The 23516-nt window shown below is 37.4% G+C and overlaps 1 protein-coding gene across 2 annotated transcripts; it reads right to left on the bottom strand.

The window, feature by feature from the left end:
* Position 1: 1 nt before the first annotated feature.
* LOC110843562 (transmembrane protein KIAA1109) lies at positions 2-23477 on the bottom strand. 2 transcript variants are annotated; one of them, XM_035848007.1, is made up of 68 exons: positions 22637-23476; positions 21849-22204; positions 21626-21769; positions 21283-21536; positions 21045-21191; positions 20843-20966; positions 20661-20749; positions 20376-20582; positions 20149-20286; positions 19928-20078; positions 19694-19849; positions 19304-19604; positions 18895-19207; positions 18428-18829; positions 18288-18344; positions 17774-18193; positions 17520-17701; positions 17242-17409; positions 16933-17160; positions 16578-16857; positions 16187-16495; positions 15927-16094; positions 15376-15833; positions 15037-15292; positions 14600-14931; positions 13778-14503; positions 13521-13701; positions 13266-13427; positions 13061-13186; positions 12874-12988; positions 12755-12807; positions 12564-12682; positions 12315-12492; positions 11939-12233; positions 11673-11875; positions 11241-11601; positions 10924-11149; positions 10430-10852; positions 10163-10346; positions 9900-10088; positions 9667-9813; positions 9360-9581; positions 8848-9286; positions 8562-8776; positions 8370-8480; positions 8131-8287; positions 7994-8062; positions 7837-7872; positions 7513-7748; positions 7212-7436; positions 6984-7135; positions 6363-6482; positions 5813-5893; positions 5531-5698; positions 4972-5459; positions 4710-4893; positions 4416-4639; positions 4157-4342; positions 3845-4070; positions 3649-3758; positions 3404-3557; positions 2970-3326; positions 2668-2891; positions 2345-2601; positions 2043-2247; positions 1770-1970; positions 1576-1706; positions 2-1493 (listed from the first exon to the last, which is right to left on the bottom strand). In XM_035848007.1, exons 2-68 carry the CDS (start codon positions 22183-22185, stop codon positions 1020-1022), a joined length of 14961 nt encoding a protein of 4986 aa, XP_035703900.1. In that variant the 5' UTR covers positions 22186-22204; positions 22637-23476; the 3' UTR covers positions 2-1019. The 2 variants fall into 2 exon arrangements, with proteins under 2 accessions (XP_035703900.1, XP_021945219.2); XM_022089527.2 differs by having other exon boundaries at positions 2345-2891; positions 22637-23477.
* Positions 23478-23516: the final 39 nt, after the last annotated feature.

Here is a 23516-nt window from a genome sequence, read left to right as displayed (position 1 = left end):
ATTTTTTTAGTACATGTCACTTATTGATCATTTATTGAATCAGGAAATACTACACTACACATCTATATTTTTCGAGACGACCGGCTTAAGCAGTCATTATTTTAATTTTAAACAATGATAATAATCACTAAATTTTAACAGTTCAAGTGCTTTTAAGCAATTTAGTTTTATACGTATATATTTTTCATTGATTGGTAAAAGTATTTATGAAAGCATTGCATAACATATAATTAATGTTGTATAAGATGATGTTGATGCGTGTGAATGCAGGTTAAAAACGTATAAATACTTTCCCATGATTTCTTCAACTAACTCTTCTTTGATTCTATAACAAGATCACGTTGTAATGTGAAGTTAATTGTTAGGTTTACAACAACAATCACGAATACGACTAATTTGTGTGCTAACCGAAAATAATCCTGGTATTTTTGTGCTACTTCTTCCGCCTACGTATAAAATAGCTCACTCAAGTGTAGATAAAATAAGTAAAGCACTTTTTGAGAGTTTTAAGGCAGGAAGGTGCGTGAAGCGTGCAATAAAACTTACATGCTATACTTATAAACGGGTAGCGTTATCATTATGATTTAGAAATGTGTTGTCAGTTTGATTTCCAGTTTGAGTGAATGGAAGGTTGACGTAGTTTAAGGTATTGTCACTTTTCATATTTGCGTAATGACTATATAATAAGATTTCCTCCCTGTCGCTAACTAATGCTGCTGCAGTTGTAATTCCAAACTTACAGCAACCTGGTTTTGTTGTCTATTTATATATCTATTACATCACAATCAAGGGTTACAATAAGGAATTAGCACATTTGTATATCTAGTAATACTAACACGATACGAACAATCTTAAAAAGAACAAAAATATTTCAAATGCTCACTTTAACAGCACCACAGTTAATATCAAAAAGTCTATTTGTTATTGACTCGTTACGTTTGTTACTACTTATTATGTAGAATTGGATAAAAGGATATTGCTTCAGAGTATGGTAAGTTTCTTGTAGATTATCAGAATTGTCAATGTCGTGGTGTCCCTTCTCGATGGGATGGGGGCTGACTTTCACGTTTGGCAATGTCAATCATCCTAAATATAAGGACTGATAACACTTTGTCGAGAGGGTCGCAAAATCCTCGTTGCATCCACTTTGGAATTGTGATACGAGCATGGGAAAATCCTAGTTTGTGAAGAATATAATCAACTCCATATGGTTCGATGCTCTTCCCAGCCCAGGACAAGAGACGAACGGTAGGTTCAAGTTGCCAAGTTTTGCAGAGGTAATCTCGCCAATCACGCTGAAGTGCAGATTCATCATCAATCGAGTTGAACAATAAGTTGGAAGTATCTCCTGTGCTGGAGTTGGAATGGCTAGAGTCTTTGGAGGCGGAGGAGGAAGTGGGTGGTGGTGGGGTGGAGGTATGACTTGACCCGTCAGTATCTTCGACACGGACAGAGGGGCTCTGGCTTCGCCCTGCAGCCAACTGGGCAGATACCTAAGTATGCATAGGAAACAAAGAAAGTTAGTTTGAAACTTAAAAAATAGATGTTTCGTTAAAAAATAGTTGGACGACTTGCCAGTTTCTCCTTCTCTTTAACGTAGGATGTAATCAAATCATGCAAGAAAAAGAAAGCTTCCGCATCCACAGTTACAAAAATATGGTCTCCGAATTCCGTGATAAAACTGCATTCCACAACCGGTCTAGTACCTGCAGATGCAAAAAATTACAATATAGAATATTGAAATGTTATTTTATGCTTTCTTATGGTACCTCCTGAGTCTGGTGTTTTGCAAGCTTGTAGATGTTCCGTTTTAAAGAATAATTCCAAACTTGGTAGTGCAAAAATTACTTCTCTGTTGTGATTAGGATCGTGAAGTCTTGCGGGGGCCCTGCGTTCAGATCCACCAGAATCTGCACGCTCACGTTCTAAGCGTTCTCGCTCTTTCTCCAAGCTTGGAAATCTCTGCACATCTGTGAGAATTACAAATTTATAATTAATTACTAAATTCTAAATTAAAGTTGATCATCAGAATATAGAATTACCATCAATTTCACTTGGTGCAAAAGCATAATGAAACCATTCATGCAACGTTCGGAATTGTGGAGGAAACATTACATTTCTAGTAATTTTGCAGATCATCGCCATACTCTCATGTTGCACACTGCTAATCGTCAAAGCGTGCTGGTTTTGCTGTCCTAGTGAAAAGTTGAGATTTTGAACAACATGAACGGATCCCACGTCTGAAGACTGCAAAATAAATAATTTCATCATACATAAATATATATGCAAATATGTATGGTTTCAAATTGATCCTGCTTGTGTTTGTGGATTATTCTTGCCTTACCGAATGTGTTTCTTGTGCCTCTGTGGAGAAAGATATCAACGGTTCTTTCAAGCTGAACAATGCCCAAGATTTTGCTTTGAAATTGATTCCGTGGAAGCACGCTAGAGAAATGTTGTTTCCGTGAAGATCCATTGTTCCTCCAAGCACTGTTCCACTTTCCGGAAGAGGGATTGGCATTGAACTTATCGCCATGTGAGAAACTTTACTCAAAACCTCTTGCCAGTGACGATGATGCTTTAATTCTTCCCACATTCCACCTAAAAATAATATCACATTATCTAATGACTTATATAAAAGTTTACTTTTAGTCTGACGAGCGATACCTTCTGGTAACTTTCGTTGAGACTTTCGAGCAAGTGATGGAGTCAAAGACGTATTTTCTTGGACTTGTAGCGTAGAAAATACATATTTACTGCTCTTAAACTGCTGACTGAAGAATTCTTCTAACTTGCAATGCATCTTCAGCAAGTCAACTGTTGTAGATTTAGAAATCATTAATTGCAGTTGATCCCAGGTCATGTCACCATGAATGAAAACCATTGCAGGTCTGCAAGATAACACAAAAAACAATTAAGAGTTTTCTTGATCAATCATCCACTAAAGGGCATTTGGTAGTAATTTAAACCTGTAAGTGGCCAGTGCAACATCCTTCGGTGTCCTGTGGCCAGTTCTCACATGCCATTCGTCCTTGAGATTAACCTCTAACCCACTCACGCGCCCCATCAAAGCGCTCGTACCCATGAAATCAAGTCGAAGTTCCATTCCATACATTTTGAGTCCGATATTGTGATGTGGTTCCACTCCTGGGTCTTCCTTAACACGACCGAAAGTGCTCAGTTGCGTCAGCTCAAATGTTCCAGCAACAATGCCACCTTTAGCGTCAATAAAGGAAGAATCTACTCCGATGGCAACGTACACGTTCTTATGACCAGTGCTTCCAATGGAGATTCTTCCATCAGATTTTGCACCGCTAACTATTGAACTATTAATTTAAAAAAACATTTATTAGCCCCGTATTGTATTTATAAGCAAAAGATAACCTTTATAAACCAAACTTACTAAACATTTCCCATAACGTTCCCCATGTTCATGTGAACATTTAGTTTCGTAAAGTTAACTGTAAACAAAACAAGTGTTTCCCAATATGAAATTCCACTTGAAAGTTCTTTGGAATCAGCATCAGTATGGCCACGGGATCTATTGGAACCTATAACTATAATATAAGGCACAGTAAAGATTATATTGCAATTTAGAGTATGATTATAATAAGAGAAGCCATGCAATATATGTAGAGAGTCTCTCACAATCTAATTTACTTCCTCTTCTACGTTCTTTTTCATTGTCAAAATTTAGTCGTAATTTTTCTCGCTGTGAAGGATTCATTCCAAACGTAATGGAATTGCGTCTATCCTCGCTAAAAATGACCAATTTATAACACTTGTTAATGTTGATTCTAAAGAAGGAAAGATAAAAAGTGCATGCAATTTTATCATTGTTCACCCTTTATGAGGAAATACAGGACTACTGTTCCCCGAGTTTGAGACCCCAGTTCCACCAGTCCCCGTTTCAAGAGATGCATCGTCGCCATACACTGAGGCAGTTGACAAGTCTCCTAGAAATAAACGACGAACAATTGACCGGCGATACCAAGCCTTTGGAAAAGCTAGGATTTCAGTCAAACGGCGCATATCGTATTTGAAAGAAGCCGACCCAATGTCAACGATACCTATTTCATTAAATAAAATGAAAAAATATATATATTAATAATTCAGATGCACTTTAGCTATAAAAATTATAATTTTTTTAGCATACTTGAAAATCGAATTGCAGCTTGTTGATTGTCATTATTAACTTGATGGAATATACGACTGTCCGAGGTGCTGGGATTGGGCACAGTTACATGAATTTTCCTGGTTCGTGATAAATGCAGCTTCACAAATTCAACGTTCATGCTAACAGAATCTTTTCTTTCGTTGTCAGTCAGTGGGCTCCATTCTCCTATTTCAACCGAGAATAGTTCACATTAATTTTTAGCTCAAATGATTTTAATTTCAATATAAAAAAACTATACCTTGTCGTTTCGCCGCACCATATGGATGGAAAATATAGACTGAAAAGTCAGACAAACAGCCGGTCACACTAAGTCCTCCGACAGCGAGCTGTTGACTTTCCTTTTCTTTGACACCACCAAAATCGGAGGATGATTTCCACGTTCGTGGTTTCGAACTGGCAGCAGAACTTGCAGCCGCCGCCGCCGCTGCAGCAGCAGCTACACTTGCAGACCCACAGAACGTGCTGTGACGAAACGCATACAGAATTAAATTCATCAATAGTCAAAATTAAAATAGTTCTTTTAGACACTTACTCTGCATCTTCTTCCGCTCGTTTAGACGAAAATACAATGTCTAGCGAGGGTAACCTTAGCATGCATTCAACTCTGGAGATTGGCTGGCAGGAAAATCGGAATGTTGAAGGTTGCATATGAAAGTAGACAACGACGTCGACAGGGAATGATGCATAATACGTGCTTGCAACACCACTTGCTCCGTCTAAAAGCAAACCACAAATTATTTATTACATATTAATTCATTCACTCAGGCGTCGTATTTATATAATTGTAACATTACCAGCCATACTGTTCCCATCAAAACTTTTTTGACTAACGGGGATAGGAATGGGTTCTAGTGTTTGTTCAAGAAAGTCCAAAATATGTGGACTAATTATTGTCTCTTCCGGAACGGAATGTAGAGTGATCCAGGCAAAGAGTGATGCCTTCTTGATTCCACATTTTTTAATTCCACCAGTATTAAAACCACCCAAAGTTCCACTACTACTCCCTGAATCTGAACGCTCGTGTGTTGGACGGTTTAGGGAGCTAAGCAAGATGTCCTTTTCTTTTTCTTCGTATAGAATGTGGGAGTCATAATGAACTTTGACATCTAGTCCCGGAATGTGAAATACTGTAACGTCCGTTTGCCCCGTCATATTTCCAAATGGAGATTTGATTCTGGTTTGCGAAACATTTTGACGCATTTTTCTAGAGGACAGAGGACTACTAATGTGTAATCCCGAGTCAAATCCAGAACCACTTCGCTCACTACGTTTTCTTCCAGTCCTGTTACAGTTTTATTATAGTGTTTCCTATGAGATGTCTCAAATTACGAAAATCGTCTTGATGTTAATTACCGAGATTCCGAATCCTCATCTTTAGGTTTTGTATGTAAAACACATTTCCCACTGTTGATGAACACTTTGACGTCCAACTCCAAATCGACATTGGGTTCTAGCGCCTTGTGGGACACGGAACTGCCTGGAGTCATATGACCACTGACATCTCTGCCATCCAAACTGTTTCTGTAAATTACATACACATGTTAAGATTATCACCTAACTATTTTAAAGTTTGTCATAAAAACAGAAAACACACTTCAAATTTAAAACCGGTGCAAATAAAGCAATTAAACTAACCCATCAGTATTGTCAAGCCACACTCCTGCGTACTCTTCTTCATCTGGAGTCGTAAGATTTGCACTATCCACGGAAAACTGTCTGTTGGGTTACACACAGCAAACATGTTAATTTAATATAACTACACACTTTCAGGGTTTAAATAATAGATAACAAATAAAAATAGTAAAAAAAACAGCCATTGTAATGTAGCGAAATCATGCAATCTTCGTGCAAATAAATAAAAATAGGACACAAATAAGTAGAATTTAAGAACATAGGAGATACAAAATAAAAAGCGTTTAAAGTTTATGCAGCTAAATAAATATATATAGAGAACTGGATCATCCTATACTCAAATAATTGCTTTCAGCAGACAGGCAGGCAGACAACGTCAAATGAATTGATGCAATAACTACGAGAACATAATTGCTAAAGACAAGTATCTAAATCTACCTAAAAAATGGCTATGTATAAAAGAAAGGACAGATACATAAATACATACACGCAAAAAATAACAGAACACAAATAAATATGTATCTGCCCGCAATGAATGGTAATTATACTGTACCGCTGGGTTTCTCCGAACGTAACCCTTTGCTTAGTTCTAAAACGAAGGGAACCTCCACGTGAGGGTCCGTCACGTGGAGGTGAACTCTCTGTACTTGGAGGAGAAGCCGATTCGACAGGGCTAACAATTAACATACAAAAGTTCCCATCAACCATTATCACATTTTAAAACATTTAACCAATAACCGAAAAGCTATCACCACACATATTCACACTCCTGCACAATTTTTACCTTGCGAAAAATTTAAGATTTCAACAGATACACATAAAGATTACATTGACATAAAATTAAGATTGATAGAATATTTTAATGGTTAATAAATGCAAATATTGGTGATTCTTGGAACTGCTTGATTTAATCTAAACATGTACAATTTCATTTGACCATATAGATAGGTCCCAAGTTTAAATGCACATTTATGACTAACCTTACTTCAACGTGACAATAAGCATATATTTAACAGTTAATCATAATGACATGAAAGTTACGATTTTTGTAATTCACAATATATAAGTTTGCAGTGTGAGTTGAGCATTTTACACTACTTTTCATGTTACTTAAGATTATTTTTTTAATAGGAAACTTTATATAAGATGTAAATCATTTTCTAGTCAAACATACCTTCCGACATCGAATTTCTTTTCTGACTCTGGTGTAGGCATTGCTAGCGACTTGGATCTCATTTGTAATGGTTTTGTAGATCCAAGACCGAATTTGCTTGAAGCTCGAGTACTTTGTCGGCGCAGTTTCTTAATCCAATCACGTCTAAAATCCTACACACATTCATAAAAATCAGTTTCTATTATACAAAATCAAGACTGAACCTCCAACAGCTACACAGCTACTTACCCTAAATGCAAAGTTCTCCAGCTCTTGCAAACGCCTACGCTCTTCTTCAATTCTTGATGTCGAAGCTCCCGACTTTTGTAATTCTTCAATCAAATTCACCCTTTCCTGCATCTCCTTTTCTAAAAGACTTCTCTTCTGTCTGGGACCCAAACTTGGATCGGTTAGGAAACTTGGAAGGTTTTCACCAACTGTTGATTTTTGTCGACGAAGGACTACGACAGATTCCTGCGGAGCAAAAAAAAACGAAAAAAAATAATATAATTTGTTACTTGAGTTGCTTAAATAATGGTGGTAAACTCACTTGAGATATAGAACGACCAGGTGTTGACATCCCACCAGAATATTCTGTGGCATCGTCGTTATTAAAGATATTTTCCCGTTCAGAATTTTCCTCGTCTTCATCTTCTTCAAACGCGGCCAAAGTGGTTAATGTATGACCCAGAGCGGATAGCTGCTTTCCAACGTTAACATCGACATGCATATCAACACCCTCCATTTGCCATTTTACGTTTAAAAACCATTTGGCATTTGCGTTATCTACAAGGAGGAGAATTTAATGGTAAAGATTTTTTTAGAAGAACGACATTGATAAAAAACAAACATGTTACAAATAAACATTTCATACCATGCTGCTGATGTTGTGATGTAGTTTTTGAGCAAACTTTGAAGAGAAAACGAAAAATAATTATTACAATTAAATTATCTAGACTATGAAAATTGTATTCATACTGATAATACATGAACTTGATCATCACATTCAAATTTGTCATTTTATAATTTACCTTCATATGTTCCTTCAGAAACGACGCAAAAATTCATTACTGCTGGATCATGAAAGTTGGGTTTCCAATCTAAACGAAAGAATATGTCACTCAATTTCGTCGAATGCTTAGTCATTGAACTCAAGTCATTAACTTACCATCCATCGACACCATGTCGTCCGTAAAACGGAAACAGAGCCCTGTAAATTTCCCATTGCTAACGAGAGAACCTGAACTACAGGCCGAAATACTTGTGCTTTCTAAGGTGAGAACAACTGCGCCTCGATTGTCAGTTTCTGCTCTTCCCGTCCAGGCCTAGCAATTTCAAAATGAATTAGGATACGTACGGCCGGTATTTAACCAAGGCAATATCAATTTGCAATCAAATTTTTATTACATGTGGAGAGGGATTCAATGGAATGGAGACACCCATGTCGTCTACAGTGAGTTGAAGAAACAGAGTACTTGATTGTTCGTGTAAACTTGGAATCGTGGGTCGTTCGTGTTGCTGAAATAAATAAAAATAAAAATTTGATGATTTGTTTCTTAATGAAGTTTGGATTAATTAAGTAGTATTTAAAAGACTGACCCAATGTGAGGGCATAGCCGCTAAAACTTCAGTATTTAGCGAACTCCTTTGTTCGTTCCAGTATTCATATGCACTTTTATAATTGAGCCAAACGAGAATAGCTTTGTCGACTGCGACTGGTTGAACATATATTAGAGGTCGAGTAAGTGTGATTAGTACAACTTCTTTGTCAGCATCAGCTCCACTGATTTCATCAGAAAGGGCGTTGCGTAAAGCTAAAATATTTTAAAGAAGCCATTGGGTATATCAAACTATGTACGGAAGATTACACACAAGTAAAGCTTACCAATTCGAGTCTTAAAAAAGGCATATTGTTGATACTCAGATTCTGCTTCTTCAAACACGACATTTCTGATCAATTGTCCAAGACTCAAGTTCACATCAACTTGAGCTTTAACAAAAACTTTATTGTTGAAAGTGGCTGCTTGTCTTGCTGTTGTTGATCCCGTGGATGTATTCATTGGATTTGATGTTGTGTTTGTCGTCGCCTTTGATGTGGACATTCCTTGAACTCTGTTTGACATTTGAAACTCAAGTTCGCCCGTTTCCAGCCGAACTGCCGTATTCGTTGGAGTTGTGGCTGTGATTTGGATTCCGTTCAGGCGAACTGCAAGAGTAAAAAGGAGACTTCCAAGGGAGCTGGACCCTTCATCTTCCCACAATGGTACTGGTTTGTCTCCTCCCGACATTTTAAGAACGACTTCATTCACTTCTTTCATGAACACCTGTAATAGTAAAGAATTTTTGTAGAGTTATTTCACCGTCTGTTTAGTAACCACTTAGAAATCCAACTCATACTTTCTGCACAAATAGCAAATGATTTAACAAATCAGTGGTGAGACAGTGTTCAAAAGAGCCAATGTTTGCAGATGCACTCAAATAACTTCCATGACGCAAAACTACCCCGTCCAAGATTTGAGCATCTGATGGGCCTTTGACACCATCTTGTATGTATTCAGCAGTCACATCAATATGTGGGAGTGCTATGCTAGCTGCGGATGGAAGATTTGCCTCGGAGACCTTCAAATCAGAGAATAAATGATGTAGTAATTCAGAAAATACATATTCGCATAAATATGTGGTGTATATGTGTTGATTAATGTACCGTAATTTTTGTTGTAAAGCTGAGATTATGGCCAGGTAAATTTATTTGGAATTTGGCCTTACTTCCGGTAACGCCACAGCTTTTGACCTTCTCCATTTTGTACTGCGCTTGTAACGAAGGCAGCAATGAAGCAGTTATGCTCAAACTCTGTGAAACATAAATAAATTACGAGTAAAGATTATAACATGTACAAGTAAATTTTTAAATACCTTTTATAATAAATAAAGACTTACGTCAAGGGTCACGGAGAATTGCATTTGCAATGGTTGGAAGAAAGCAGTGTCTGAAGCTTTGCGAGGTTTTTCTGGAATAGTTTCAGGTACTGTGTGTTGAGGCAAGTGTGGAAGATGAGCAGCAAAGTCTGTCTCATCAAATGTGGTTCCTCTCGATATTCTGCTAGCTGTTCTATTCACCCGGAATTCCTAACAAAATGGAGTATTTTATATTTATTAATTTATATTAACTTATGAACGTTTATTCACATGTATATTCATACTTGTAAAGTGCTGGACAACTGTTTTGTACTTCTGGTCATCATTCCATGCAATACCACTGGATGTTGAGGAATGTCGATATGTACTGGGCCAACGTTCAAGAGTCCTGAATTACGATCTTTTGTCCTTCGGCTAAAACCAGAGTAAAGAGCAGCAGATTTGGCGATAGAAACTCGTACAACAGTTCTGAAACCAAGAATATGTGCAATTAATACTTTTTTATAACTCTGAAGGGATTGTATAGAAACAAAGTCAATATGCCGACGTACTGTTGGTTTGGAGCAATTCCTTCTAGCAGAACAATTAGGGCTTGACCCACATGCCCTGTGAGTGACATGTCCACTGCGATTGGTCGCAGTTTCCTATTATATGACGAAGTTGCTTGAAGGTTCATAATTTCAGCCTCCAATTTGAGTCCACTGAGTGAAGCCAGTAATCTAGTTCGTTGAATTCTGGCCACCACAAAAATGGAGAATCTAGGAGGTTCTACACTCAGGTCTTTTTGTTTTTCTAGTGAACTGGTAGCATATGAGGTGGGAAGAATCACTGCTGATGCTGGTTCCTGGCTTTGTGCTTGACCTTTCTCCGCATCATCCAAATGGTCCTTTCCTACGCCTTCCACTTTTGTAGAAGACAGTCGATTAGGTGGTTTCAAATGATATGGATCTGTCGTATCGTGGAGTACTTGAGGTCTGCGAGCATAAAATGAGTATGAATTGTTGATTAATCGCTGATTTAAAAATGTATACTTTCAAGTACTTACCTATTATTAATGATTGTTTTGGTTTCAGGCCGAGTGGCATAAAGATCCAGCAAATAGTATATTGTTCTCCAACAATTGGGATGAACGGCAGTCACTACGACTTCCGGTACTGGTGTTACAGGTGGAGGCTCCGGCTTGGGTTCTGGAAACTCGGGACCACGGAGAGATGTAGGGGTTTGTGAAGCACTGGAAGTTCTCACAACTATATCCATATTTTGTTTGCTTCCTAATTAATTAAAATTATACCCTCTCAATTGTCTCAATATATCTCAATCATTATAAAAATCACAGTAAATTGCTTAAAGTATTACTCTTACCTCTTACAGCCATTGCACTGGATTTGAATCGTTGAGCAAAACTCTGAGTCCTAATTGCAATTGCAGAACCTTTTGTAGACGAACTGGAAGTGTTTAGAGTATTTGAGGCTGCAGCCGTTGGTGACACGGAATATTCCTTCTCGTCTGGAACTGCAAGTTTATCTGTATCCACAAGTTTGGAAGCTTTGGCATTCTGTTGTTCTGGAATGTCGGACCCGGAACCAGAGGAACTATTTTTGCGCACTTTTGTTTCTTCTATATTTTCACTTGGTCGTTGTTCCCTTAGTTCCATTTGAGTCTCGCGAACATTTTGGTACATGGTCGTTATTTGATGAAGCAGCCTCAACAATGGCATGTTTACCTAATGGAGATTCATAACAATGTTTTAGAAACTCGTAAAAATGGCATTAGGTTTAAAGTTTAAATTATTACCTGTTGCGAAATGTAATCAATATTCAAACTGAAAATAACGGCACTTTTGGCTTGTTTCTTCCAATAGTTTCTTGAAAGATAGATAACACTCTTTTTGTTGATAACTTCTCGAGACAAATCCGTAGACTTTTGAAAGTCGCCCTCGAGTCCAATTTTTTCACAAAGGAATGCAGGAGTTTCTGGTGAAATGTTGAGGACAAATGCTGCAAAATAGAATTATTATTTTAAAATACCAAACTTGGGAATTATAAATGTATTTTTATTACTTGGAATTTTTCCACCCTTTAAGCTTCCTCTTCCAACTCCCTTTACCTCACTTTCCACAATATCAACCCGTAATGTGTCAATGGAAGCTTTGATGGACATGTGTGATCCAAGGTGGTCTAAAGAGTATCCCATAATTTGGTGCGGCATGAGGCCCAAGCTGGTCAGCAAAGGTTGGAAAATTACATGTGCGTCTAATAACATGAGGGAGGGATGTTGTGGAAATTTAGAATGAGTTCCGAGTAATAAGCTCTCTTCATGACTTTGTTCAGACATCATGGCGCTTAGTCGGGGAGTCTAAATTTCATTAAATTACGGATGGTATTACTTTTATGAGTCATAGTTAGCATTGCACTACTTAATAAATTTGTAACTTGCATTATAATTTGCAGCAGCTTCATTGGAAGTTGTCCAATCATTTACTTGGCGAACAATGTTGGACCGATTTTTTCGCTTCGCACCAGGAGTACTTCCAGACTCTCCTTTATTGTCATTGTCATTCTCCGCACTACTCATCGACCAGTTGCCAGTCAGGACGCTTGCGATGGAGCCAGATCTAAAGAATAGACAAAGTTTAATGCAATTCATATATTAATCAACGTGAGGATGCAAGTAATACTTGTATACCTTTTCTCTCTTGCAGCACTTTCAGTAGCAAATAAGGAGTTTACATTGAAGTTTTTTGTCAAAGGATATACGTCGCTCGCTCTGGTTGAATTTGGAACAGGTTGTGATGGCAAAGTTTTCTAGGAAGGTTGAAATTTAAATAAATAGTTCGATTGACAAAATATTAAATAAAAATGCTAGCAGAATAATACCTTGTTTTCTCCAGACATGTCACTTGTAGACGAACAACTGCTACCTTTTGATTCTACAATATATATAAGAACACAATTCACATCATGTACGAATTCATATTGTATAAAGAGAAACTAACGCTTGTTGAATCGCATGGATTGTAAAGATGAAGTTCCACCCTCAGTGTCAAGAAGTGTGGCACGTTCATCCGTAGTTTCTTCTACTGACATTTCTGCATCGGAACCAGGGCTTTCCTGAAAATTATTCCAAACATTTCCATTTAAGCTGCCTATGATAAAATCATCGAAAATAGACACATTAACTACCTCGTCACTCTGAGGAAGTGTGAAAGTCACAGTGAAATTTTTGGACTTTCGTGATTTTAGATTATGTTCCAACAGCAAAGGAGTGTACAGCACATTCTTCCATTGTCTGCTTAACACAATGACTCCCTGAAACATGGAAAATAATAAAATTACGTTACTCCTTTGTTGAAAAAAATATAATCTGCGTATTTTAATTTCTAAGCACTTGTCTTAATGTAGATAATGGGGGGAGTTTTTGTTCGCTCATGTTTGCTTCGATCTGTTTCATTTCCGTTTGACGAATGTAACGTTGTAGAACGATACATAGTTGACAAGAGGGATCTTCTTGTAACGTTTTTGCCAGTGGCGTCAATTTGCTATACTTACTCTAAAATATTAAAATAATACCACAGTGAAGCAATGACTTAGGAGTAATAATTGTAAAATTAAGTCTTTTAAATTTTTTGTAAGTTCGGATTACCCGTATCGGCTGATGAATACTTTGGCAGTCTAACGCTTCCGCCATTAACGATGCCAGTAGGCCAGAGCTTCTCTTTGAATGTCCTTTTATCATTGCCACTATTGCAATCGTCAGTTGATCGATGGGATTGAGCCAAGCGTTAATAGCAGTGGAAGCCGTGCTCACCAAGTTCCAGTCCACTCTAAATTTTAAAAAAACGCATACAGATATTATTGTTAATTGGTACAAACCCCTAAGATTCAAACTACCCAACTAACCTAGTATAATCAATTTTTCGCGTGATTGGTGTTTGTGGTGGAGCAGCAAAGTTGTACCACATAACTTTGAATTCGATAACGCACGACACACTTGCAGCACCACCCGTTTTCATCAACTCATTCCCCATTCCCTTACTACTTCCTGCACCATCCACCGCGTCAGGTTCTACGATGGTGGGTTGTGGTAACGTAGTAGCAGGCGGGACACCATCTCCAATGGCTGTCGTAGTAATATCGTCTTTGCTCTGAAGCGGGCACATTATTGTTGTATCTCGGTCAGACTCGCAAGTTTCGGAAGCCAGATTTGGCGATGATGCTCGATGACTTGCAACTTCGTTGCAAATTGTGACGCTAATAGTTTCTTCTTTATCGTTCGATTTTGGTACAGCTTCAGAGTTTTTGACCCCTTTCAAAGAAATGCCCTCTAGACCACATTCAAACATTATAAATCCCAGTTTCTCATCCGGACATCTAGTCTGGTGCTGTGGCTGATTTTGAGAAGAGTATGTGGAATGTGAGTGGGAAGTTGACATCTTCTCGTCATTTTTTAATTCATCTCCTGCTCCAGAAAAGGAAGCAATGTTGTGGGATGAGTCTGAACAGGAGCTGTCTTTCAGGTCTAGGGGACCAATTGGAAGTTTGGCGAATTTAAATAGTACTTTGGTACATTGATTTGGTATTGCAGTTATCACGGCTTCTTTCAAAATGGAACTATCATTTTTCAGCCTGAAAAGATGAAATAATTGTAACTCCGTTACAGTTATTTAATTACACAAGAGCACATTGCATAAGATATATGCATGCACAATTATAAAACAATACCTTCGAAGCTGGCCATGTATTCTGTGAATATCAAACGAAGCGGATAAAAGCTCACTTTGAGTTTCAGAATTTTCCAGAAACACTGGTTCCGCGATTAGTGAATCACTCGTTGAAACTTTGCTTTTACGCTTCTTTTGCATTTTTGGAAGGATCGTTGGTCTTTGAAGCACTTGTACAGATTTTTTAATTTGTTTCCGGTGAAGAAAATGAATATGAGTCTTTTCAATGGCAACAGCCAAAAGAGAAACACACATCAAGTCTCGAATATTATCCAAGGCAGAGAATGAGATTACTTCTTCCACAACACTTGCTTGCAACAGGGTGACATTAATCTGCAAAATAGCATCAAGAATGCAAAACTTTAGATCAGCATAATAGTTCGTAAATTATTGTAATGTAAAATATTGTAAGATATTGTAACAAAAATGTAATCATACTTTTGGTAAAAGAATTGAACCCTGAATTGCAGATTGACTGATTTCTTCATATAAATTGGAATGTTCTGGACTTGCCGTTTCCTCCGTTCTTATTGCAGTATTACGCTTACTAGTATGAATCTTTGAGAGTATGGCAGATTTTACTTTTTTGAGTATGTTAGCTTTTTCCACCCTAGAAATGCAGTCATTGTGCAGATGGTTGACCACAGTCAGTGGGTGAAGTGAGGACAATGTTGGTGTTATTGCTTCAATGAACCTAACAACAAATTATTTCGAGTATTTTAGTAATGCCACCAATAAACAAAAACCATTCATAAAATTATATTGAACTGAACCAACCGTTTCAGAGCTTCTAACAGCATGGGCGAAACCATTATATTGATATCATTCTTCGTTCTCACAATGATTGTCGTAGAGTCAGTGGATACGTTTGTGGTCACTCTATCCGTATCTGAACACAGTAGGGTTCGATAAAAATCATCATCACCAGCCGGATCTTTATTATTTTCCAACATCGTAAAATTCGAAACTCCTCCAATTGGTGTTTCCCAAAAGTGCGTTTGAGATGGCGTGTTAGCACAAGAAGACTGAGAAGGAGTAGATTTTGATCCCTCGGTATAAGTTCCTAAACTCGTCATTGCAAGAGTGGTGAAGCCATCCACAAGTGGTTCAAAGTACGGAGTGTACTTTGACCCTGCATAAATTAGTTTCCCATCTTGCATTTGAATAAATGGGGCTGGGCCGATGGAGTCGGATACTACAGCGGGGGCTGTTGCATGCCAATTGTCACATTTGAGCTGATATAGACAAATAGAGCCATTAAATATTAAATTATAAATATTCAACAATAGCAAGAAACTTAATAGTCAGATTCCAACAATAATACTCACTTGAGTCAAATGGCTCATATAACAAGGCATTAATAATGATGACTCAGTAATCGGTTTGTTGAGATGCATTTGAAGATTAACCATACATTCCTCTTGTACGGATAGGGCAGAAATGAAGGAAAGATCTGACAAAGAGTCCAGAGATGAAATACTTCCATGATGCCAAGGCTAGATAGATAAAATAATTCGTTAGGAAATTCACATTAAATATAAATCTAATAATTTATGATTATTTATATGAATATCATATTTAAGATCACCTTTTTCAATGTATCGTCACCATGGTCCATGTTAATTTTTTTGGAAGAAGCTTGAGATTTGTGCGTTGAGCTTCCTTCAATATTGACACGAACTTCGGTAGGTTCATCTTCTTCGAAGGATTGGAAATAATCGACACCAGGTCGTGTGTCTGAACAAGATGAGGAAGTTCTTCCCACTACCGTTTCATCTTCCAGCAAAGAAGTAACTCTTAACTCGTTTTCCTCAAGTTTAGTGTTACTTCCTTGAGGATCATCGCTTATTCTCCGTTGTCGTTTTAACATCTGGTTTGTTGCAGATGATCTTCGTCCCTGTATCAGTTTATGTACATTGAAATATAATAATTTCAACGGAAATAACAAAAATTTAACTTAAAATTCAAGTTTAACTTACTTTGCCAGATTGAAAGGTAGAGCCCAAAGTGTTCATTTTTTCAGACCGATTTGAAGGGACGGAGGATGAATTGTGGCTCAGATCAGCGAGGAGAGATGGTTTAAAGACGTAATGAGAAGCAGCTTTCCCCGTTTTTGGAGGTGCATCTCTTGACCATTCTGTCGGCAATTCAAGAATTGTGACCCCCTGTTGAGTTGTGTAGGGGGGAGTGTCAAACATGAGAACGGATGCTTTTAGAATACTTTGACCAAAGCCGAAATCTTCGCCAGGTTTATTAACTCTGAAAATTAAAAATTTATAAAATCTTTGTTTAATCTAACTATTTATTTGTATAGAGTAAAAATTTAGTTGATACCTAAAACAGGCAACGTTCACGCCATCAATCCAATCCTTCTTGCTAGGCCAGAAGAATCTGGATCCTCCAACGTTGCTCCCGAAGAAGGCACAACCACCCACACAACCACATTTCTTAACACCTTTATCCATATAATCCTTGTCGGATGAAGGCTTTGGTTCAGAACTTGGTTCCGGCCTCCACAAGAACCATAATCGTTTAGTCTTTTTGTCATGCCTTACTAAAAATCTGAAACATGATTTGAGCAAAAAACATTAGAATTTCCCAATGTAATGAAAAGCGTATTTGTAGTAACTATTATGTACTAACATATTTTGTGTGGACAATGATCTAGAATTTCCTTTCATTGCCATTTCTATTGTCAAAGGACCCAACGCAATTGCACCAGCTTCCAACCACAAGTAAGACCAAGAGCTAGCGCTGGTAGATGTTGGACTTTGAGGAGCTGATGTGTTGAGTTCCATTTTTGACGTCCAACTAGAGGAAACATATTTATTATATGTATTTATTAGGTTCACTAAAGTTAATTAAAAATTTTAAGCTGAACAAAATATGATTTATGTGAGTTTATTGATGTGAGTATGTACCTTGCTGTCATTGTCTCGGTAGAAGACTGCAAAATGTTGAGATCCGAAAATTGAAAACGTTTGGTGAATGACGGATTAACCATAACAAAATGCCGCAGCTGAATAGTGGGAATGAGAAGTGAGAACCCTTCCTTCATAAATGATCCGTGCAAGTTACATAATGCGAACCGAATAGGTGACACCTGTGATATAAATAAACATGTTACTTAATTTGGTTGTGTTTATTTAGAATTAGATATAAATGAATTGTTTACCCATAAACTCAAAGCTGTCCCATTTTCGACAAGATAGACATCAATTGCATCAAAACTAAGACGAACCAATTTGTACTTGATGTCCTCAGAAGTTGGACACACGTTGATGACTGAAGGTTTTGGAGATTCAAATTCAAGCTCGTACTGGCTTGGGCTTTTGACAGAAGGGGTGAATGTTTCGCTTTTCAGATCCTCCGCAGTTCCAAAAGTATGGCTTTCTTCCATTAGGAGAGAAGGACACTCAAATTGATTATTTCCGTGATGACAAATTAGAAACGAGTGCGGGGAACGTAACGAGTTTTCCTCATCCAAAACGGTCAATAAAAAAGCTTCACAACTGCTAATGATATTCTCCACATGTGGAGTGGTAAGGCGGCCACTAAGCTTCCCAAGTTGAACTTCGATTAACCAAGCATATTCCTGCAATTAATAAAGTATATAATAAATAACATATTCAAAAATGTCCAGCTGCAAACAAAAAGTAAGTTTTATTAGCAGGTAAAAGTGCACTTACTAGCGTCTCCTGGTCTAAACTACGACCTTCATTACTAAACATGGCATGTCCGCGAACCTAGGAATAGATACGAGTACGAAGTTTCATTAAGTGAATGAATATGAATTCCAAACAAATAGTAGTAAAATTAAAATATGTACCTGTAACCCCGAGAGCATCAAATATCCCTCTTTCAAGTGCTGATCTGAAGTATCGTAACGATCCACAGTGTCACTAACTAAGAGCATTATTGGCGACAGCAAGACTTGCAGAATTGTCCCTCGATATTTCTTATCCATTTCAAACCCAAAGCGTTCAACGCAAATGGTTGGACAAGGTGGATCTGCTTCATTGCAATTTTTCAATAAATGCCCTCGGATGTCATGTAACGTTGCAGATACAGATACATCAAGGGGTCGATATTCTCTTGGATCAGTTTTATCCATGGATCCAATTTTGTCTCCGCCAGCAGCATTCGCAGGTATTTTGAATCCAAATAGACCAGTTCCACATTTCAACTTTTCCATATCTATAAAGTCTTGATAATCTCCAAATATATTTTCCTATTTACACAAACAGTTATGGTTAAGTCAAGTTTCAACTTTGCAAAACTAGTATTTTTAAGTACCTTAAGATTTATTATAATTTTTAATAGAGATCCGTACAAGATGAGGACAGAAGGCCCAACTTCACATTCTACATGTACATGATCTGGAGAAAGGGACAATGGATCAAAATCTGCACCCATTAAGTTTGCCGGTGATGATTTTTTTGGAGTTTCCTTATCTCCTGGAATTCTCATCGGGGATAACAAACTTTCTTCCTTTTCCGGCGTGGTAACATCAGCCTGTGGTGAAGGGCCTAATGGTGGCATTGGGTGGTATGTGAACGCAATACTTACTGCACAGATAGGAACTGACCAGCACTCAATCCATGATTCACTGAAATTAAAATGAATACAAAAATTGATCACTTAATTGTCAGACGTTGTGGTCAGAGAGTAATTTTTTTACAATGACTTTTCAATGATTCATTACCTTGGTTTACAAATATTTCTCCATTTCTTAACTTTGCTACGGCCTTTGTTTTCATTTTTGGATTCATCCTTACTCAATGAGGATAAATCCCACGTAATGCTTCCATCCCTATTTCTCACTTTTCCATTCTTGTATAAAGAATGCACTGCAATGAACGAGCTGGATACTTCGGGTATAAAAAAGTTGAGATCACCTCCTTCAATCTGAATCCAAAACTTGAATAAAACTGTTTCTGGTAAAAACTCAAAGAACGGGAGATCAAAAGAGAGTTCGAAGAGTTCTCCACATGCTGCTAGCAGACCTGGTAGAAGATAAGTTTGAATATATTTAAACCAAGTTTGTATTTTTTCAGAATAGATACGTATAAATATTTGAATATTCAAATCTTACTGTTTTCATGATGCTGAGAAGAACAGTCAACCCAATTGTATTCATTGGTGACTGTGATAATCTCAAACTCTTTCAGGATAAAGTTGATCTTCCACGTGTACGGAACGAAGCCAAGGAGATCTGGAGGTGTCCGACTAGACCAATCATTGACCATAGCTGAAGAAAACGTTTATCAATTACTTTAATTGAATCAAAGTATCAAATAAAGTTGTTGCATTGGGTAAAATTGGGAACCTTGGAAAAACCACTTGTGAGCAAAAATGAGATATGCAGAAGCTTTGCACCCAGTTAAATTCATTATCCAATCTTGATGGTCGTTCCAATGCAAAGGATAATTGCACTCAATATTGAATTGGAATGTTTCACTTTCAATAAGATTCCGGAACTGAAATATAATAAGAATCATAAGCCACTTCCTTATGTAAAAAGGCGAATTATAATAAGGCAAATTATACTTGTAGACTAGTGGATGCTTCCACGTGTAGAAGTTGTCCCATGATTTTAGTAGAGTATCCATTAGAATGAACAATATAAGGAATAGTAATTTCTAGGTATGACCCTGGCGCAACATTCATATGTATTGCATTTGTTTCCTGCCAATTTTTTCAAGAAAGTTTCATTGTACATTCAATACGTAGTATTATTTATAATTTCCTCTTGACACTTTCACTACAAATATTACCTGATCTCTTGAAAATAGAATATCAATAGTGGCATCGTTAAGCGTTGAAAGTCTTATATCGAAGGACTGAATCTGACGAAGCTCTCCCGCACATGGGGGACTAGTTCGTTGCAAAGGCTCATAGGATTGAGGGTAAAATAGTTTGTAGAGTTGATCACGTTGTCTGTCCGCCCAAGGTCCGTAACTAAAATCGGTTCCTTTTCCACACTTAACAAAATATATCAAAATATGATTAATGACATTAAATTACTTTATGTCTTATTAATTTAATTAATCAAACTGTACCTTAATATCAATGCCCCAAATTGGTGGATTAGCTTCTACAAGGTCGCCATTAGCTAACTGAAGCATTTCTGGTTCATTTGGAACTACACCTTTAGACGAAAGAAAACAGGTCAGAACGTATTATTTTGTTTCATTTCAATTAGTTTCATACCACACTTAATAACGCAATACTATATACGTACCAGGTTCGTCCATATAATAATAAAATTCAACTTTGTTCGCAGTAACAATTCCAAATCCTTCTCCCATCAAGCGAGGAGGATCATCCTTCAAGCCCGTATATTTCGGACTTTGACTTAGTAAAACCTGAAAATGATCGAATAACATTTAGTACAAAAAATACATATTTACGAAATATGTACAAAACATAAAATTTGTGCTCACTTTAAAATTCTCAGACTTGCACTTGACTATATGCATAAAATGGTCCAGCTTTGACGCTGCTGGTTTTGTAGTATAGATTAAATGAGCTTCTTCTACGACAAGAGCCAACGTATATGGAACTAGCATATTGCCAAAAACAACCCGGCCCTGCATGCATAAAATATAAATCGTGAATATTTCTTTTTGTCATCGTATGCTGTATTTGTATGTCATATTTACGTCTCAATTTTATACTTACACAACTTAATTCTAATTTAATCACAGGAATTAAATCTCTCCAAGAGTATCCAACAGCGGAAGGTGGCTTAGGAGGAGATTTCCCACTGTTATCACTATCCTTTTCTTTATCGGGATCTTTCCCCCCTCCAGAAATTATTAGTGCATCCAATCCAAAGAGTTTTTCTAATCTGGAATATAGCTCGGATCGGTTGTAAAGATGATATTCAAACCCGTTGAGCAGGATGGAGAGTCGTGTATCAGAATGTGACATGTCTATACAAAAATAGAATCGTTTTGAATTCGTACATTGAAAATTACTGTATGTAACATGTAGCAAATTTAAATGACGATCACCGATTTACCTTCAGATATGTCTTTTGGGACATATGTCCTCCACCACCGAAAAATAACCCATCCATCTTGAACTCTATAACTGCAGTCTTCTGTGATGTAGCACACGTCACGAAACATGATTTTTCCCGAGAGGACAGAGAATGAGAGCGATCCTGTAATTTATGTATGCATATTACTTCTGCTAACATAATTAAAACTACCTCAACAACTCAAATTCAAATGTTATCTCACCAATCTTGATGTAGCCATCCTTAAAGACACGATTTACCACCTTCGTCACTAAAAGTCCTGTGATTCTGGAACTGTAAAATGTGATGTAAACCACCCACACGATGGAGCAAAACAACGAGAAGAAAAAGGTGAGAAGATCGCTGTCCATTAACTTCTCCACGACATCATCGATCGACGTCATATTGTCAAAGTTCAAAGAATCCAACTCTGGCCCGGTGTTCTGGACTTGGGTGAGCGACTCTGGATTGTACATGTCCCCAGCGTAGGATGACAGCAAGTCTTCACTGGGCGAGGAAGACGAGTCCGAAGAACCCAGAAGAGACATCATAAGAAGCATGGTGGCGACAATCTTCTTTCTTTAGATAACCAACCAAAAAAATATACTGTAAAATATTGTAATGCACATTTGTATTAAAAGTGGAGCAAGCTCTATAAAATTCCAGGACACGACGTGAAACATTAGTCAATCCTTACATGAGCCATTTCTGAATGAACAAGTCACCAATGCACCACAAATATTTACACACCGCTCTGATAACGACAAAAAGATAAGCAGTAGCAACACAGCCGGTATAGATAAAAAAAAACTACATAATAATATTGATATCAGATCCTTGTTGTCTGTCAGGAATACCGGGAGGAACAGCAAAGCATTGCAAACATGACATAATAGTGTGATAACAAGTTACAAAGTATCGTCATCTTTTTTTAATTACTCATTAATTTTATTGCACATTTAATGTCATGCATTTTTTAATCGCTTATTCTTATTCATATTGTGTGCTCACCTATCTTATTTCACCTGGCGTTATATTCGTTACCCGGCGTCGTCGACCTTGGAGGTAAAGGAGTCAAATCCCTCCAGACCTTGAGAGCAGAAAAATGGTGGCGTGTCCACCTTTTGAGACACATGATAAGCACCCGTTACCATATTTCTTAGTATTCGTCCTCCTCAACGAACAACTCCTCAGCTCGAATGAGTCCATTCATTTAAGATTTAATTAACCAAACGAGCAAAGAACTAAATAACTGACATGTCCAGACTATCAATTAAACTCAATTGTGTTTAATAAACCACATTAAATTAATAGGTTCGTGCATCCACTTTGTTGACGTTATCTCCGGCACAGTTCAAGTTAAATAACTGCAATTTTTGCATAAATTTTCTCTCCAGTCAGACCACACTGAATTGTAAATAGTCTTTTAATCACAAATATTAAAATTTCCAACTAAATTGCACTCTTGTCCTATGTAATGCAAACTGTTTTAACACACGTCTTGAAACTTGTCTTGATTTTCCACAACTTTACGACAAGTCCAAGATAAGCTATGTTCGAGACTTAAAGTTTATCCGATGTAAGTTGTCAAGCACTTTATAATACAAAATAACAATTTGTGTCTGGTTATCGAAAATGTTCACGAATGATGCGTTAATACTAATTCACCACTAATATTAACTGCTAGTCCACCCTTGTTAAACGAATCCCATCCAGCTCTTTGTCGTCTTTACCTTATCGATCGATAACCTCGTCCACGGATCGTCGCCACACCACCACCACTCTCATTAGTTTCTGATCATGTTAGGAATCGATTAGGTGATGTGGGTGGATTGTTGTCAACAATTTGTCCATGGATTTGAAAGCTTGTCAAACATTGCGCTTTCACACA

Source organism: Folsomia candida, unplaced genomic scaffold (genome assembly GCF_002217175.1).
Source record: "Folsomia candida strain VU population unplaced genomic scaffold, ASM221717v1 Fcan01_Sc002, whole genome shotgun sequence".
In the NCBI taxonomy this organism is placed as follows: Eukaryota; Metazoa; Arthropoda; class Collembola; order Entomobryomorpha; family Isotomidae; genus Folsomia; species Folsomia candida.
Note: the sequence above shows the minus strand (reverse complement) of the source record. Positions and strands in the feature narration are given on the sequence as shown.

What these genes read in the sequence shown, in the direction of transcription:
- LOC110843562 (XM_022089527.2), bottom strand. Translation starts at nt 22,185, where the DNA reads ATGCTTCTTATGATGTCTCTTCTGGGTTCTTCGGACTCGTCTTCCTCG. An exon ending in AGAAATATTTGTAAACCAAG is followed by an intron (nt 19,208 to 19,303) that starts GTAATGAATCAT and finishes TTTTAATTTCAG; the next exon opens with TGAATCATGGATTGAGTGCT. An exon ending in CATTGAATCCCTCTCCACAT is followed by an intron (nt 8,288 to 8,369) that starts GTAATAAAAATT and finishes TGAAATTGCTAG; the next exon opens with GCCTGGACGGGAAGAGCAGA.